This window comes from Aspergillus puulaauensis, chromosome 5 (assembly GCF_016861865.1).
Source record: "Aspergillus puulaauensis MK2 DNA, chromosome 5, nearly complete sequence".
Taxonomy (NCBI): Eukaryota; Fungi; Ascomycota; class Eurotiomycetes; order Eurotiales; family Aspergillaceae; genus Aspergillus; species Aspergillus puulaauensis.
In genome coordinates this window covers 1649513-1665278 of record NC_054861.1, presented here as the reverse complement: position 1 = coordinate 1665278, position 15766 = coordinate 1649513, and the positions used below count along the sequence as shown (strand labels likewise).

General features: G+C 51.4%; 7 protein-coding genes across 7 annotated transcripts; 3 read left to right on the top strand and 4 right to left on the bottom strand.

Annotated features, from left to right (window-relative positions):
- Positions 1 to 1039: 1039 nt before the first annotated feature.
- On the bottom strand, positions 1040 to 2277 carry APUU_50642S (uncharacterized protein; the record flags this gene model as incomplete). Its single annotated transcript, XM_041705661.1, has 2 exons — positions 1040 to 1624; positions 1684 to 2277. 2 exons carry the CDS (start codon positions 2275 to 2277, stop codon positions 1040 to 1042), a joined length of 1179 nt encoding a protein of 392 aa, XP_041558125.1.
- A 325-nt stretch (positions 2278 to 2602) lies between these two features.
- APUU_50641A (uncharacterized protein) lies at positions 2603 to 2995 on the top strand (the record flags this gene model as incomplete). Its single annotated transcript, XM_041705660.1, has 1 exon — positions 2603 to 2995. One exon carries the CDS (start codon positions 2603 to 2605, stop codon positions 2993 to 2995), a length of 393 nt encoding a protein of 130 aa, XP_041558124.1.
- Positions 2996 to 4267: 1272 nt separating this feature from the next.
- On the bottom strand, positions 4268 to 5818 carry APUU_50640S (putative nucleoside hydrolase; the record flags this gene model as incomplete). The annotated part of the gene is made up of 6 exons (XM_041705659.1): positions 4268 to 4897; positions 4947 to 5243; positions 5293 to 5327; positions 5384 to 5553; positions 5603 to 5706; positions 5780 to 5818. The coding sequence occupies 6 exons, from the start codon at positions 5816 to 5818 to the stop codon at positions 4268 to 4270; spliced, it is 1275 nt and encodes a 424-aa protein (XP_041558123.1).
- A 1690-nt stretch (positions 5819 to 7508) lies between these two features.
- Positions 7509 to 8711, top strand: APUU_50639A (uncharacterized protein; the record flags this gene model as incomplete). Its single annotated transcript, XM_041705658.1, has 1 exon — positions 7509 to 8711. The coding sequence occupies one exon, from the start codon at positions 7509 to 7511 to the stop codon at positions 8709 to 8711; it is 1203 nt and encodes a 400-aa protein (XP_041558122.1).
- A 1229-nt stretch (positions 8712 to 9940) lies between these two features.
- On the top strand, positions 9941 to 11208 carry APUU_50638A (protein ERV29; the record flags this gene model as incomplete). Its single annotated transcript, XM_041705657.1, has 5 exons — positions 9941 to 10107; positions 10227 to 10339; positions 10461 to 10954; positions 11016 to 11080; positions 11136 to 11208. The coding sequence occupies 5 exons, from the start codon at positions 9941 to 9943 to the stop codon at positions 11206 to 11208; spliced, it is 912 nt and encodes a 303-aa protein (XP_041558121.1).
- A 1172-nt stretch (positions 11209 to 12380) lies between these two features.
- APUU_50637S (uncharacterized protein) lies at positions 12381 to 13583 on the bottom strand (the record flags this gene model as incomplete). Its single annotated transcript, XM_041705656.1, has 1 exon — positions 12381 to 13583. One exon carries the CDS (start codon positions 13581 to 13583, stop codon positions 12381 to 12383), a length of 1203 nt encoding a protein of 400 aa, XP_041558120.1.
- A 1368-nt stretch (positions 13584 to 14951) lies between these two features.
- APUU_50636S (U6 snRNA-associated Sm-like protein LSm8) lies at positions 14952 to 15310 on the bottom strand (the record flags this gene model as incomplete). The annotated part of the gene is made up of 2 exons (XM_041705655.1): positions 14952 to 15223; positions 15286 to 15310. 2 exons carry the CDS (start codon positions 15308 to 15310, stop codon positions 14952 to 14954), a joined length of 297 nt encoding a protein of 98 aa, XP_041558119.1.
- Positions 15311 to 15766: the final 456 nt, after the last annotated feature.

Sequence of the window (15766 nt, the reverse complement as noted above, 5' to 3'; positions counted from 1 at the left end):
AGTAAAGCAGTGCATTGCTAGCCTGAGGTTGAATTCCAGGACACACGACCTGAGCCCTTGGCGGCAGACAGGGCGCTGGCACTGGATGATCGTCGTCATGGACCAGTGGTTGGCTTTTCGTATTTCTTTCCTTTCTCCTCGGATTTCTTCGCCGAGTTTTCTCCTAAGGCTGGTCTTTGGATTTGCCTCGAGTGTTTGGTTGGGACTACTAAACTATGCTCTCAGATAGATGGTTTGGTTTACTTAGTGAACTTCCAACGTTATACCATTCCCGCCATACTCCGCCCCCAAATCCCCCACAATCCAGAGGAGTAACGGAGTCCAGTGTCAGTGGGACAAACCCAGCGCACAGACACCCCTGCAATCCAGTCCTCTCATGCTATCTGGCTACGAATCCATCCAAAGGCTAGACCATGCCTCGAACAATTGGAAACCGCAGACACCAGGTAGTCTAGGTCGTGCGGGGTACATACTTTCCATACTAACTAAACCTTCCTTGCACGGCCCTTAGCAGCTCCTGTCCCGCGCGAGGGCCCGGGTCCAGTGATTGCGAGCATAGCCCAATAAAGACATCCCGAGCTTTGGCCAAGGTGAACTTTATATTCCGTCGAGAAGATTCCATGGTAAGGTTGTTTTGGGGGGTCGGGTTTGGTTGCGATTGGCTTCAGGGAGTTGAATGGGCAATGGACCCGGGAGGGACGGGATTGGCCTTGCTATAGCGGGGTGTCTTATTGCCCATCCTTGTACTTACTCTGGTAAAAATCTTTTCTGTTGTAATCCTGGTAGGGTATGCTTTGGGTTCGGTATGTTTTTGGTGCTTGAAGATGTACTACAAGGCACAAGAAAAGAGGGCAAAACAATATACTCATATTGAAAAGACCACGTTGAAAACGAAACCAGTTCCAACGCCACTCATTATTCGTAACTGAAACAGACCAGATATTAACAAGCAAAGCAGATAGCCACCCCGGAACGCCCCGCGAATCCATTTTGAGCTGTCGACGGCAACATCTATCATTAAAGAAGAATAATCATTAATTCAGGAAATCAACAAATCCATCACGCTCATCCTCTTGCGCTGCTGGTCGGAGACCTTGTACTTCTCGTCCTCGCGAGAGACAGACGAGCTTACCGAGCCGCCATGGCCAGAGTCGATTGATCCTCGAGGATCCCGGTTCAGCATGAGTAGCGCGGCGGAAGCTTCGTGGTCCATGTCGGCAGAAGAGGCGTTGGAGAAGCGGGGTTGGATAGCAGGCGAGGTTGTGGCAGACGGAACAGCCCATGAGCTGCGAGCGGGGCCGGGGCCCATCGTGCGCTCGTTGGCCCGAATTGGTCCCAGCGCAGGACTTGGAAGGATTGAGGGTGGGATTTCTGATGTTGCGCCGGCCAAGGGGATCCCGCTTCGAGGGGAGTACATTGGAGAGGTGCTGGCTACGCTGTGTGGAGGTACTTCGGGTGACACTGATGCGGAGTATGTGCTGCCTTGGACCTCCCCGAGGAACTCGGGGGATGTTGGTGATAGGGGAGCGGCGGGCAACGATGGCGGTGCCAGCGGTTTGTGTTCTCCGGGGGTTTTGAGACCCTGGATACATTGCTCGAGGTAGTTGACATAGTCGATGCTAGCCTAGATGGTCAAGGCGTTAGAAGAGTCTCGGGAAACATTGGTAGGTATGGGAAACGAACCTGTAGGATGGCAAGCTTATGCATCTCCTGTCCCTGACAAGCCGGGATCATATTCTTCAGGGTCGAAAACTCCTCGTTCATTTTTGACCTCCGTCGCCGCTCGATCAAGCTGTGCGCGGTCTTTCGTGCGATCTTCCGTCCTGCTGCACTGGTGGCACTCGGTTGCTTCTTCTTGGAAGCCGCCGGAGAAGTGCTATTGGCGGCAGCCTTTGTGTTCCCCTTCGAAGCGGGTTTCGCGGGGGCTGCGGCAGGTTTCGGCGAGCTCTGGGTTTTTGGTTTCATCTGGATGATCTTGCGGGTTCGGGTGGGAGGGGGAGGGAGGTCTAGATCTTCGAGGGGTCTCTTGAAACCGGCCTGCGACGGAGGGTTCGCATTGCGGCTCGGATCAAGTCGCGGTGATGTCGGTGATACAGGGAAGAATACCGAGGGGTCCGACTTGGACGACCTCCTGCTGGCATCGTTCACTTTCGAAGGACTATAGGCAGCCGGCGGCAGAGCAAAGACGTCTGAGCCATCGATCATTGCCTGATCCTTGTCCTTGATGATAAGCTCCCCAGACATGGCGGGCGTTGGAGGAAGACGGGAACGTGACATTGTCTGGTAAAGGGAGTATGAGAAGGACAATAATCCTCAGGCTTCCTTACATGCGGAGGGTGCCTTATGGGGTGCGAGGCAGGCTGAAACAAGGTAGGACAAGAAGCGCCTGGTCCAACTGGGTGTCGTACAACTTCGCACTGGGGAAGTAAGACTCAGCTCAGGGCCCGTCAGACGAAAGCAGAACGACAGGATAAATAAGGGCGACAAGAGGGGTGAGAGTTCCTTGGACCCGAGAGGCTCAGGCACGGCACAAGACAGGTTCTATATCTCCGGCAACGAAAACAACATGGTGGCAAAGTCGTGAGAAAACGGCGCAGCAGCCATGGTACAGCGGATGGTAATAAGAGCAGATCGCAGGCATGGCAACGAAAATTGGAGGGATCGACGAAGGAGGGCGACGATAGAAGGTGGGTTTCAGGAAGCTCTTGCAAGTGAGGTCGTCAGTTGGTGTCGCGTGCTTGGGAGCGCCCACGCGGTTGCTGCCCGCCCGCTGATTGGCTGGCGGCAGCTGGCCGGACGAAGCACGAGACCGCTTGCCCTCCGCCAACTCGTCGACGCTCTCGCTGCTCGTGCCCCGGTGCATCATTCTCATGGGTCGGCTGTCCGGCGTCCCTTGCTTGAACCTCTCGTCGCTTGCGGGGGTGGTATCGCTCCTGTTGCCGCCATGGGTGAAAACGGAGAGATCCAGAGCATGCTGGCGAGCATCCTTCACTGATTGGTATACCAGCTTGCGGCCTGCACATGGGTTCTGGCCTTACGAAGCTGGAGAGTAACTGTCCCGACATGACTCCAGTAGGTCACTTTACTGCAATTGCCCTTCTGGTCATTGCCTGGGCACGCATGCTGAATCTCCACGTCTAATTGGACTACGCCGGATCCCGCTCTTTATGCTTACTGCACCCTCACTATGGGGCCTGGGGTATCATCCAGATATCGTGTGAGGCTTTTCCTCCCCGGGCTGTGCTGGCTGCTGAGTGCTGAGTGTTCGTGTGCGTCAGCCAGGCACTCAATCGCTTCCTTCTCCAGCTCTTCCCCAATCCGGAGCTGCTAAATGGTTATCGAAAGATACGTCTCCAACAATGTCTTAGATTATAATATCTGCGAAACCTTCAGACGGATCATCAATTGCATTCCCCAAAGCTAACCCAGGAGATGATCTCAATCCCAGCCGCCGGCGATATGCTACTGTAACCATGCTGCCTGTGATATGTGATATCAGGGGAAATCATTGAAAGTGCGACCCGTCAGCGCAAGATCAGAGCTACTAACAAACAGCAATTAGTTCGTATCCATTCAAAATATCCAGCAGGAAACTCAATAAATGACGTTACACCTGGTTTTGATAAGACTCGAAAATGATCTACCATTTCGGCGCCTCAAGAATTAGGCACGCTTTCCTCCAGGAACCCGGAAGACTTCGGGCCTCACTACCCACATCGATACTCAACTGAGAATCTATAGTATTCTGTGACGCAATGATCTTCTTGCTACATATGATTATACATATTGGTCTTAATTCCACACCGAAGAAACTAACCCGAGACCATTCAAGAATCACCCACATCGCTTTCGGAAACGATGTGTATAGCTAGCTCACCTTAAGTTATATAGTGTCTCCATTGCAAGTTAAGTGGGACTTCAGTAGCTGGAGTATGGAGTATTTGCAAGAATGCTTAAGGTAGGGCATCTATAAGAATCTAGATACTTGGCAAGTTCCGAGAAAACCCTATTAAGCCCGGCCACCCCCTGAATCATGTCCACTCAAATACGCGTGATCAACAACTACACTCTTCAAAAAGGGGCAGTGGACTTCTATCAAGGTGCATTTCTAATGAACATATCATGATGTCTATGCGTCTATCATATACACAGGCCCCCATATCTCTCCCACCATACGGCGTACATCCAAACCGCATGTCCAACGCACCCCCTTGCGTCCACCATGAGAGATCCGATCACCCGGCGCATCAGACAGCCGCAACCTAACCTAAGTAAAACTAAAGAGCCGCTCGAGCAAAATCTCGCCAAAGTTACTTTCCGCCGGCGACTTATCCATCCTCCAGACCCTGTTTCCAGCCCTCATGCTCAACCACAATCCATGGTCGCTCGAGCTCTCCTCATCCCCATCAATCCGGTGCCTGTCTCGCCGATCAATGATACACGCTCCCCGCGTCCACTGGCCCGTCGTCTCTATCCGAATATCCTCAGGTGAGTGCTCGGATGGTTTCCACCCCTCGTCTTCAGCGGTCAGGGCGTACCATACGCAAACGGGGTCGTGCAGGCTGAGTTCCGCCGCGTCGCCTCTTTGGTTCGCGTGCAGTCTTTCGAGAGTTGCGAATGTGTGTGCCATGAAAGCCTTAACCCATTCAGCTAGCGGCGAGCCGGCCTCTACCAGCGGGGTGGTTGCTTTCCGGAATTGACCGCGGTTGATGCCGTGCTTTAGGGTGATGTCCAGCGGGAATAGACGGACGGTGAGTTGTCTGCTGAGGTTTGGCGGGAGGTCTAGCAGGCTCTTGCAGATTGGTAAGGTACTCTTGGGAGAAGGTGAAGTGAGGGCGTAGACCCGCGCGGCGGCGAATGAGTCTGCATACGCATTGAATTCGGCAACTGGGGTTACCTGGCTCTTGTTAGTTAAACAAATAAAAGGTAAGAAGAGCTGTTCTCACGTTTCCAGGCTCATGCACGGCTCCTCCCATGACCACAACTTCCTTGGCCCGGAGGAAGGTTTCTGGGTCAGACGCGGAGGCCAAAGCCAGGTTAGTGAGAGGCCCGACAGCCACAATGGTAACGGTGTCCGGATCGTTCTCGCGCAGAACCCGAAGCATCTCCTCGTGCGCAGGGCGCTTTGAGGGGATGAATGATTGGTGAGCGGGAGTACCCGTAGGTACGGGCTTCAGTTCGACAGGCTCATGGGTTGGGTCGAAAAGATGCTCCCAGGCCTCTTTGGGGGTCAAATGGGGATGCTGCGCTGTCAGCAAAGCTGTGGGCGTATGGGTATTTGGCCATACTCACGCTGCCGTGGATTCCACCCAGTCCGTCGATTCCATCTTTAGAAGTCAGCTACAGGGTACTAGACATGCGACATGCAAGTGGCGAAACCCACGGAAGTAGTCTGCCAGCATCTTCTGGTCATCTAAGGGATCCTCCGCCCCGAGAGCGACAAGTGGTGGATGGGCGCGCAATGTGTCAAAGCCCTCGGGTTTACCCTGCTCGCGGCGCCACTGCATCTCTTTCTCCAGGATGTGGAACATGGAGACAACATTGCGCAGGCAGCTGCATCGACACTTAGACGGGTCGTCGTAAACAAGATGGGTTGTCATACCTTTTTACCTCGACATTACCGAATGTCAAGGAGACCAGAAGGACTTCGACATCCTCGGACTTTCCAGAAAACGCCAGTAGCAGGGCGAGGATATCATCGATGCCCTGTGATATCTCTTAGCGGAGGTTCTAACCAAGTGGCCACTGCTGGGGAGTGGCGAAATATGCAAGTGCATACCGGGTCAGTATCGATGATAAGCTTTTTCGTAGGTGCCATGTTGCGATTATAACTCTCTAAAAACGTGGTTCAATGAATACCGTAGTATGTCGAGACAAGAAACTCGGCTGGGGAAGAAGAGGGGAGAAGGTGGGATGTCTTGGCGGCCTTTCTCGCCAGGTCCACATCATTTGTTTCTCTCCAACTCGCGATGATTCTATGGAAATATTTGGTAACTGGATTAGATAGTGAAACACAGTAAAGCACGTACTTTCAATGCCACAATCATGGCTGTTGTGTATGAATCCATTGACAGAAGTATGAACCTGACTATCCATCACTAGTACTATGTACTTGGTCAGATCTCCATAGGTAAATCATTATACACTCGTGAGGATGGATTCTCAGCACGGTCCTAAAAGTATGCCAAGTGAACAGTGCACTCGCATGTTTATCGGAGCAGAGACCAATGGGGGTTTTCTTCCCTAATGGCAGTGAAGGTTAAATTCACCCGAAGTATGCACATATTAATCTCGCCAGTAATGTGTATTAATCTAAGAATGACAGGGATGGAAATGCCGCCGTGGCCATAGCAGTCTGGAAGATCTTCCCCGCAATTCCGAACATTCTGGTGATCCCATCAATTTGTTAACTCGACTCTAGACAGGGGTTCATTTGGGGGAATTGAAGGCACTCCTTTATGAACAAGTTGAAACGGTGTTGCTGATACTTCGGATATGAGCGTTGTTCGACAATAGTCGCTGTATGGTCAGGGAAACAACATTAATTCCCCAGCATCTCGCTGAAATACATAGTTGATTAGTACTTGTCACTTAATTATGTGGAGCTGCCAAAATGCACAAGACGATTGGAGCAGTGAATGCTAGCCCATCCCACCGTAATTAATGGGAAATCAACAGGGGAGTTTGCTGTATGGAGTCGGAGTCTCGCCCAGATCGCACCGTGTCCTCTTCACAATTCCCCCCTCTCCTTTTCTCCTCCCTCTACTTAAAACCAGCAGACGCCCCTTCCAGACCTCGAGCCTGAATCTCATCCTCCTACCACCTGCTGTCTCCTGGTCCTCTCTTGCTACCTCCTCCGCAATCCGTCGATCCGACCCCCGATTGTGCTAGCTTTCCCGATGCTCCTTCGGTGAGGCGCCGGTTCTTTTGCCGCAACGTGTTGCCTAGACTCAATTCGCAACCTCAACCGCTCCCTTCGAGCACTGACAATCGACTCAATTTCGTTGGATCCGATTTCATAATTTTGGGAACACATCTGGTGCTGTGTTCTCGGCCTACAAGGACAGCTGCAGCTGCACTACCGTCGCGTCGGACTTCCGTGTGGCAATCTGGCCTTTCAGCGCAATTATCCGCATCCGCCTTTTACCCCTTTGTCCCCCAACAACTTCTGCTCTCGTAACCTTCGGCAACCCGATGCCTAGAAATTGATTCGAAAGCTCGCGAGAGATCGCTTCTACCGCTCCTACCTCAGCAACCTCGCTGAGTATCCTGCCTCCTCCCTCCACTTGTTCCCGCAACGCTGCTGCCGCACATTGTTTCCCCCGGTAGCAAAACACACCCCAACCGGATTTAACCTATCTCCATCGCCCAACTGTCACGACACTCTTACGCTGAATCTAATTCAATTGAGAATTGGTGTGTTCTTTTTTTTTTTCCTTTTGCGATCCCTGCAACAGTCAACACTTTCTCTGAAATTGGCAACTGACAATCTCATCATTGCTAGATTAATGATGATGAACCCATACGTCAGCTGGGCCATTGTGCTCGTCGTTGCTGGTAGCCTAGGATATTACTACAGGGAATCGAACGCCAAACCTAAGATCTCTGCAAAGCCCGTCGTAGAGAAGACGGAGCCTGCCCCCCCCGCGAAAAAACAAAAACGAAAGGCGAAAAAATCCCCAGAACCTACACCCGCCTCTACCGCTCAGGCTAGCGAGAACCCCACCTTCGAGGTCAAGGCCCCAGAGGATGACGCTGCAAATGAAGAAATTGACCAGAAGGAGATGGCGAAGCGGTTTGCCGCTGTGAAGAACGGCACCTCGTCCTCTCAGTTCGCTGGCGGCGAAAGCAAGAACCAGAAGAAGAAGAACAAGAAGGCCGCTACCCGTCAGCTTGAACCCAGCAATGACGAGCGCTCCGCTTCTCGTGTTTCCACCAGAACGTCGTCGACTACCGGCGCCGACGCTGATGATGACCTCTCCTCCGCCGACTCTCCTCAGGTTAACCCCACTGCCGCCGGCTACGTGTCCGACATGCTTGAGGCCCCTGCTCCTGGAGCATCAGTTCTCCGGGTTACTGGCTCTGTTGACTCCAACACCCAGAAGAAAAAGAAGGCTCAGAACTTTAAGGAAGTGGAGACCAAGAAGCAGCGCCAGCAGCGACTAAAGAATGAGGCCCGGAAGCAGGAAGTCCAGGCTGCTGAGGAAGAGCGTCGCAAGCTTCTCGAGAAGCAGCTTCACACTGCCCGCGAGTCTGAGCGTCGCGAGGCTGCTGCCAAGCCGGCAGCTGCTCCTCAGACCAACGCCTGGCAAACAAAGGAGGCGACTAAGCCCTCGAACGGTACTTCCCAGCCTCAGCAAGCCGCGAAGGCTGACCTGCTGGACACATTTGAGCCCAGCTCGACTCCCGCCAAGACCGCTGGTACCTCCCAGCAATGGAATCAAGGACTTCCCTCCGAGGAGGAGCAGATGCGCCTTCTCGGCGCCGGCGATGACGCGTGGACTACAGTTAACACCAAGAAGCCTAAGAAGAAGGGCGGAAAGACGGACGAAAGTGAAGCCAGTGCGTCTGAGAGCCAGCCAGCCCCCGCTGCACGTGCTCCTGCTCCTGCTCCTGTTCAGCCCAAGGTGAAGGTGACACCAACTTACCTCCCTGACGTTCTTCGGTCCGACAAGAAGGGTCACCCTCTTGACTCCGACTGGGCCGCTTAAATACTCCAATCATCCGTCTGAGATGAAATATATCACCCATTAGGGACACGACTCCTCAAAAAAATGGAGTACTCTCACCAGGGACTGTACTTATTACTTTTGGTTCCGGCGTTCGGTTGCATCATTATACCAAAAGCCCGTATATGGCGACATGGTCTGCTTCAGCGATAGCTTCAGCGAAGAGAGAAAAGGTCTCAAAAATCGATAAGCCACGCAAAAGCTCAAGAAAGAAAAGAAAAGCACCGGATCACCGCACAAAAAAAGGCCTTCAAACTAGAGCCATGTATTCTCTCCACCTTGTTTTGCCCAGATTTCTTTTTTTTTTGTTCCTCTTTTTATTATTGCCGAAATACCTTCTATCTGGAATAATGTGTTCTCTCCTGGTTTCAGCCTGTAACAGAGAGAAAACGGGGCTTTTCTTCTGATTTTGTGTATTCTATATTTTCTACTGTTAGTTCAAACACTGCAATACAGCTTGGGGGGTTTATGATCTTTCCACTCTGAATAGGCACAACCGCCTGCATCTTGGTTCTTTAAGTAAGGTTTATTGGCACCTGGACGTATACCTAGGGAGTCTATCGTCCGACGCGAGGGCAAGATTATGTTGATTGTTGAGATCGGGAACGATGATCATCGCGTACCTTACCTCGGACGGTGGGGTTTATTGAATAACTCAGCTGCAGGGCTGTGCCAGTGTCTCATATCTGTCAGGCCCCGAGTCTAGTGCCCAGACCAAAATAGTCACAAGCTCACAGCCTCCAGATCCAGGAGTTCCTACGGATGCCACAGCCAATGCCAGCATCTGTAGAGCGGCCTGCACTGTCAAGAGTGCAGAAAGTGAAGCATTGACGATCGGCGAATGGCGTCACTGGGGAATCCAAGCCTGGCAGCCACGGCCCAAACAGGACTAGCGCCGCGTTCCGGTCATCGTGGCCTGAAAGTGTCTTAGTGCGCAGTCACGGGCCTCGGAGGCGGAGTGGGCGACAGTAAGAGACAACTATTCAACATCCTCCCTCTATTGACATCTCAATTACCTCCGCATCCCTTCCGTCTTCCTTTCTCTCCTTCTTCACTCCTCGACCTTTCCTCTGGCCTGCGTCTTTGTTGCTTCCACGTCAATTGCATTTTCGCTTCCTCCTTGTTTGGACACTTGTTGCGCTTCCCCTCCCTTCCACGCCATCGTCCTCTATTGATCTTGTGCTCCCGCGCACCACCAAAACACGGCTGCCATGGCGCATATTCGTGGCACCGCAGGCTATAACCTTGGCCACCAGAACCCCTTTGGAGGTCCCGGAACAGCCGCTGCAACCGACGACCCAAGCCCTTTGGACGCTATTCGTGAGCAAACAAGCAAGATTGAAGATTGGCTGGACACCGTTTCGGATCCTATCAAGCCGTAAGTGTTTTGGAATTTGGATCATCCCTTGAATTTCTCGCCAACTCCGACGGAGCTGCATACTGTGCCCCATGGCGTCATCTTCAAGAGCTCAACTGACAGCGTGTCTTTCTCCGCAGGTACCTGCCAGCCATTGGTCGTTTCTTGATCGTGGTCACTTTCCTGGAGGACAGCTTGCGAATTCTCACACAATGGAGCGACCAGCTTCTTTACTTAAGCGATTACCGGAAGAGTAAGCAAACGGCCCTGCCCATGCCTCTCATCTTACCCCAACTTGTCCGTTGCTTCTCTACGCGACCTGCTACCCATGAAAGGGAAACAATGAGCGCAATCTGACCCGTTTTTCTTGGCAGTTCCATGGGGTCTCACACATACTTTCCTCATTTTCAACGTTATAGCTATGACCGTGTGCTCTGTCCTCGTCATTGGCCGTAAACATGCGGAGATCGCTGTTGCTGGTCTTCTGGGTGTTGTTGTTATTCAGGGTCTCGGTTATGGACTCATTTTCGATCTCAACTTTTTCCTCCGCAATCTGAGTGTTGTTGGTGGTTTGCTCATGGTCCTCTCCGACTCTTGGGTTCGTAAGAAGTTCGTGCCCGCCGGGTTGCCGCAGCTGGATGAGAAAGACCGCAAGATGTACGTCCAGTTCGCTGGTCGCGTCCTGCTTATCTTCCTCTTCGTTGGCTTCGTTTTCTCCGGTCAGTGGAGCTTGTGGAGAGTTATTGTCAGCCTGTTCGGCTTCGTCGCATGTGTTATGGTCATTGTTGGTTTCAAAGCCAAGTTCAGCGCAATTCTTCTTGTGCTGCTGCTAAGCGTGTTCAACATTCTTGTCAACAACTTCTGGACGGTATATACCCCACCCATACTTTGTTTACATTTTCCTGGGATCTAAACTAACAACGCGTTAGCTGCACCCTCACCACCCTCACAAGGATTTCGCCAAGTATGATTTCTTCCAGATTCTGTCTATTGTGTAAGTGACACTTCGAAAACATAAACCTCGTAGAACTCCAACTAATTTTATCCAGCGGAGGACTACTACTCCTGGTGAACATGGGCCCTGGCCAACTAAGTATGGACGAGAAGAAGAAGGTCTACTAAACAAACCAACCCGAAAATGCCCAACGGGCAAGACAATGCATACAGCGCAGAGTGGGTTACTACTTTACTCCTTGAATCCAACGACATGATCTGTCCGATCCGCACTATTATATGAAAAACACAGCAAACAAAACAAATCTTATCTTATATGAAACCAACCTTTTTTTACTCTTGGAAATTTGGTCTTATCTTATAAAAGCAGGTCCTCGCGCTGGCTGGCTGACTGAGTGATTGATTGATTTCGAACGAGCTTTTTACTCTTTTTTCCCCCTTCATTCTACTACCTCTCGTACCATACGCGTTACGCTGGAATGGAAGTTTACGGGGAAAAGACGTGGGGGCGTACATAGCATACAATTACATTAGTGCCAGCCATGCTATGCTCATTCGTGCATAAAGAAATTGAAATCGGAATCAAAATCGTATTCGAACGTTCAGATGCTCAGTGCTTGTTTTACTTCCTATTTTATGATGTATTTATTATGTATTTCCAAATATATTTTGGTATAACGGGTACATATTTACCCAGTTATTTCGCCCAAGATAAACGATATATATCCTAACCCCCATTCACTACTCGTCTTATTTATTTAAATCTTGCAATTATGGAGATTGGATTCAAGAGTTAAGCCGTTTTTTTGATCCTGCAAAGTATGAGAATGCTAGGTACAGAAAGGTTGCTTCGAACTAATAAACAAACAACAACGCTGGACATGCAAGGCGGATTTTGGAGGGAAAAGAAAAGTAGGTACTCAATGACAACGGTGTAGGAATTGAATCAGGAAACGGATTAAAGAGTGATATGTCATGCGACAGAGATGTTGGAATGAAAGTAGTTTTGATGTACTCTGCAGGAAAAACTCAACAGGGGGAGATATGCAAAAAGGAAAGGGTGTAGGATGCGCGATCTATTATGCCTGCTTTTCTTTGTTCGTTCGGTTTATACTGGTCCTGCCGTATATTTTTTTTCTCCAAACGAAATCGCAGCGCGCTGCGAATACATACGCATAGGTGATGATAGGAATAAGGGAATAAACCACAAGGCCGCCCACTAGGATACAAGAATGTCCAATTGTGACGCTTTGCTACCCAATGTAACAATCAGGAATAATTACCCAACGCACCATGAGGACTGAAGATATCATGATAAAAAGCACTGCGGAATCTCGGCCTTAGAACTCCATGCTCCACCGCCATGGGCGTACTCGGTCGACTTGGCCTACCGCGAGATCATTGGATTCTTGGATCTCAAGGTGCAGCATATGAACATTCTTGTGGTCGCCCCCCTTATGTATTGAGGTCAGAGCCCGCGAAATCACAGGGCGTGAAGCTTCGAGGCGAGTGTTGGTCTCTTTGGACATGGGCCGCGATACAGGTGTATCGGGCGAGTGAAGTGAGTTCCTGGGCGATTCGTCTGTCTCAGCCCCGGAGGACAGGGTGGAACAAGAATCAGACGGCGAATAGGTAGGTGATGATATGACGAAGCGAGACTCGTCTTCCCCATAGGCATAGAATGCGGGTGACGGTGGACGGGGTAGTTCTTGCTCGGCCGGTTTTGGTGTTTTGGCGGAGCTGACGGGGAAAGCAGGTGACGATTCCGGAGATTCTGAGACGAGCTCTGTGGTCAAGAGAGGGAGCGCATGAGTGTGGACGCTACGCCGCGATGTTGATTTCTCGCTATCCATCCGCATGTTGGCGTAATCGACGGGTGGACCTGCCGTGCGGCTGCTCCGCTCCTTTCCAGACATAACCCTGGCACTGGGCGGAGGCTGAAGCATCCATCGCGTTTCCGCCCTACTTTTCGGCCCGCTGACGATGGGTGGATGGAGATCGTTGACCGGTGGCACACGAGGGATATGGTATTTGCTAGAAGCCCGAGAGTCCGCTTTACCCTGGCCGGATATTCCAACCGACGAACCCCTGACCTCTACATCTTCGCCCCATAGCGGTTCGTCTTCACGCTGATACCGCATCATGCGGTTCCAGCGATCACCAATGTGCTTGGAACCAATCTTGCTGATCCTTTGAGATGGGGTAAGCGTGGCATCCTGCTCATCGTCCTGGCCAGAATATGCCCCCGTATCCCAACTATCTATCCGATGGTGTGTAGCAGCGCGATGGCCACCTCTTCTCCTGGGCGGTGGTCCTGGTCCTAAAGCGAGTTCTTCCGCCCATCCTGGATTGGTACTGAAGGCGGTTGGCTGGAGGAAAGGCCGGGGCTGGTCGGTGACAATTGTCTCGCTCTGCTCCTTTTCTCTCAGTGAGCGGGCACGGATAGCTTCCTTCTTGCGCTTTCGACGGTCCGCGGCTTCGGCGCAGGGAGTGCAGGTGACGTAGTAAAAAACAGCGGACTGGGCGCCTCGGAAGAGCCACATGCTGTGTCACGTCCCCAGAGCCTCAACGCGGTAAATAGAGACGATAACCGGAATAATCTAGTAGTCGGACGACGTAAAGTGGGATTGACCCAGTAATGCCGTAACGCGAAGGCCGAGATATGTAGTCAAAGCGATCGAGAACCACATGAAGGGCAGCTGTATCAGAAAATCGAAGGCCGCAAGAGAGTCACAGAGAGGGCGAGGGCGAGAGAATCGAGACCGAGGGGGTAGATGGCAAGCAATTATTGAAGATCGGCCAGCGACCTTGCGGCGGCTTGAAATGAGAGGCGAGAGAGAGAGCGATTTTAAAAAGACAAGGATGCGGAAGGAGCGGAGGGGGCTGCAGGAGAGCAAAGGAGAGGCAGACGCAAGCAAGCGTCGTGGGGGTTGGTGAGAGGAGACGGAGAGGAAGGAAGTTCAGGCAGAGGCGTTGAAGTCAGTCAGGGGAGGCAAGAATGGAGCCCTGCCCGTTACAGTTAACTGTTAATCTTACGCCGGATCGAGCCAACCGCGGCGGGGCCGTTCCTTGGCCCAGAGCTGTCAACCCGTTGATCACCTGCGTGTCTGGTTCTGGAGTCCGGACTTTATAGGGGCTGATTGTCGCGCAGAGTGAATTGCTGAAGAGTGATGCTGGAGATGTACAAAGTGGTGTTTTTGTGAAATGGTTATTGCCTGCTGCCTATGCGCAGCGCCAACACATCGCGCGATGAGACAAGCCTTGGCTAGCATGAAACAGTCGTCATCGCGCGGCATTTAAAACCTCACTATCCTGCTCCCCTCCCAACCCCTGGTGAGTGGTGACTGTTTAAATTGCCTTGGAATAATCAATAAAGTCTCTACTGGTTAATTGAGACAGCAGAGTCTCGGAGAATATGGCTAACGCACTCATTCATGCCCTGTGCTTAAACATAAACGTATCTTTCATTATATTCCCCACCCGTTGGGGCCAGAGTAAAACTATACAAAAGTATTCTGTCGCTGCCTGTTAATCTATTTTTTGCTAGGCCGCTTTATGACCCAATCAAACTCAGACACTGAGTATATCTCCCACTTCTCAATGCGCGGGTGCAAACTTGTCGATGCATGCTTCTATATCAGAGACCCAACCACCATATGGCGCTCCACAGGCGGGCCCCAAAGTCAAGAGACGAACTCAAGCCAAGCGACAAACAATCATCCGTGCATTTCCGTCCTCACGAGATCAAGCACAAGCCAGCGCGCCATCCCACGAAACGAGGAGTAGAAGCCGCTTGGTCCACCATAGCCATAGATCGCGCTCCGGTCACTCCAATTGCCCGCACAGAATTGACAGATACCCTTTGTTCCCGCAGAGTCAAAATCGTATCGCTGATCGATGGAATCTCGTCATCATGCATTTTTCGTCCCGCGCACCACTTCTCCCTTTACCTTGGCCCAGTCAATGTCGCGGTCAATTGTCTCGTCTACTTCTCCGCACACCACTACATTATCGCCTCGGATTAAGTAAAGACCGTGTTCAATCTGTGAGCTTGGTTCGGGGTCGTCGGGCGTTCGGATGATTCGCTCTATTGTGTCCAGGAGAACTAGGTTTGTGAGCTGGTCTGTCGAGAGAAGTGTTCCGAGGAGAGTCCGTCCGTCGACAGTGAGGATTAAAACTTTTTCTAACAAGAATAGCCGCATTAGTCTCCATCGTGATGCAATATGTGCACGCTGCTAGACTTACTATTTATGTAGGCGTTGATTGACATCGTGAGGAGTTGGAGGATGACGAGGCGGGGGTGAAAAAGAGTATAGTAATAGAGCGTAGGCAACTTGGCTGAGCAAAACTGTACACACAGCGAGATACTCCGATTTCGGGACTTTAAAGGTTCGAAAGAGAGTCTAGTTCCGTATATAGAAGCTTCTTCAAGGCCCGTTTGTCGACTGGAAAGATCACTCTCGGCGCGTCTCTGCAATGATGTTGGGTGCTCGGTTCCCGTGTTCGTGCAACAAACTAAATAAGCTCCGCCGATTAATCACACTGTGCAAGGTATTCGTAAGTCGTCGTCCTGGTGAAGGTACGCAGAAAGGCTGTTGATGTGGATGCTCCTGAGCTCTCCGAGGCTCGAAAGCCGTCGGATCCAAAAGCTCCACGGAATCACGTGACCTGTAGCCTGTGATGCAGCATTAATTTACCAAGTAGATCTACAGTTTTTACTACAGAA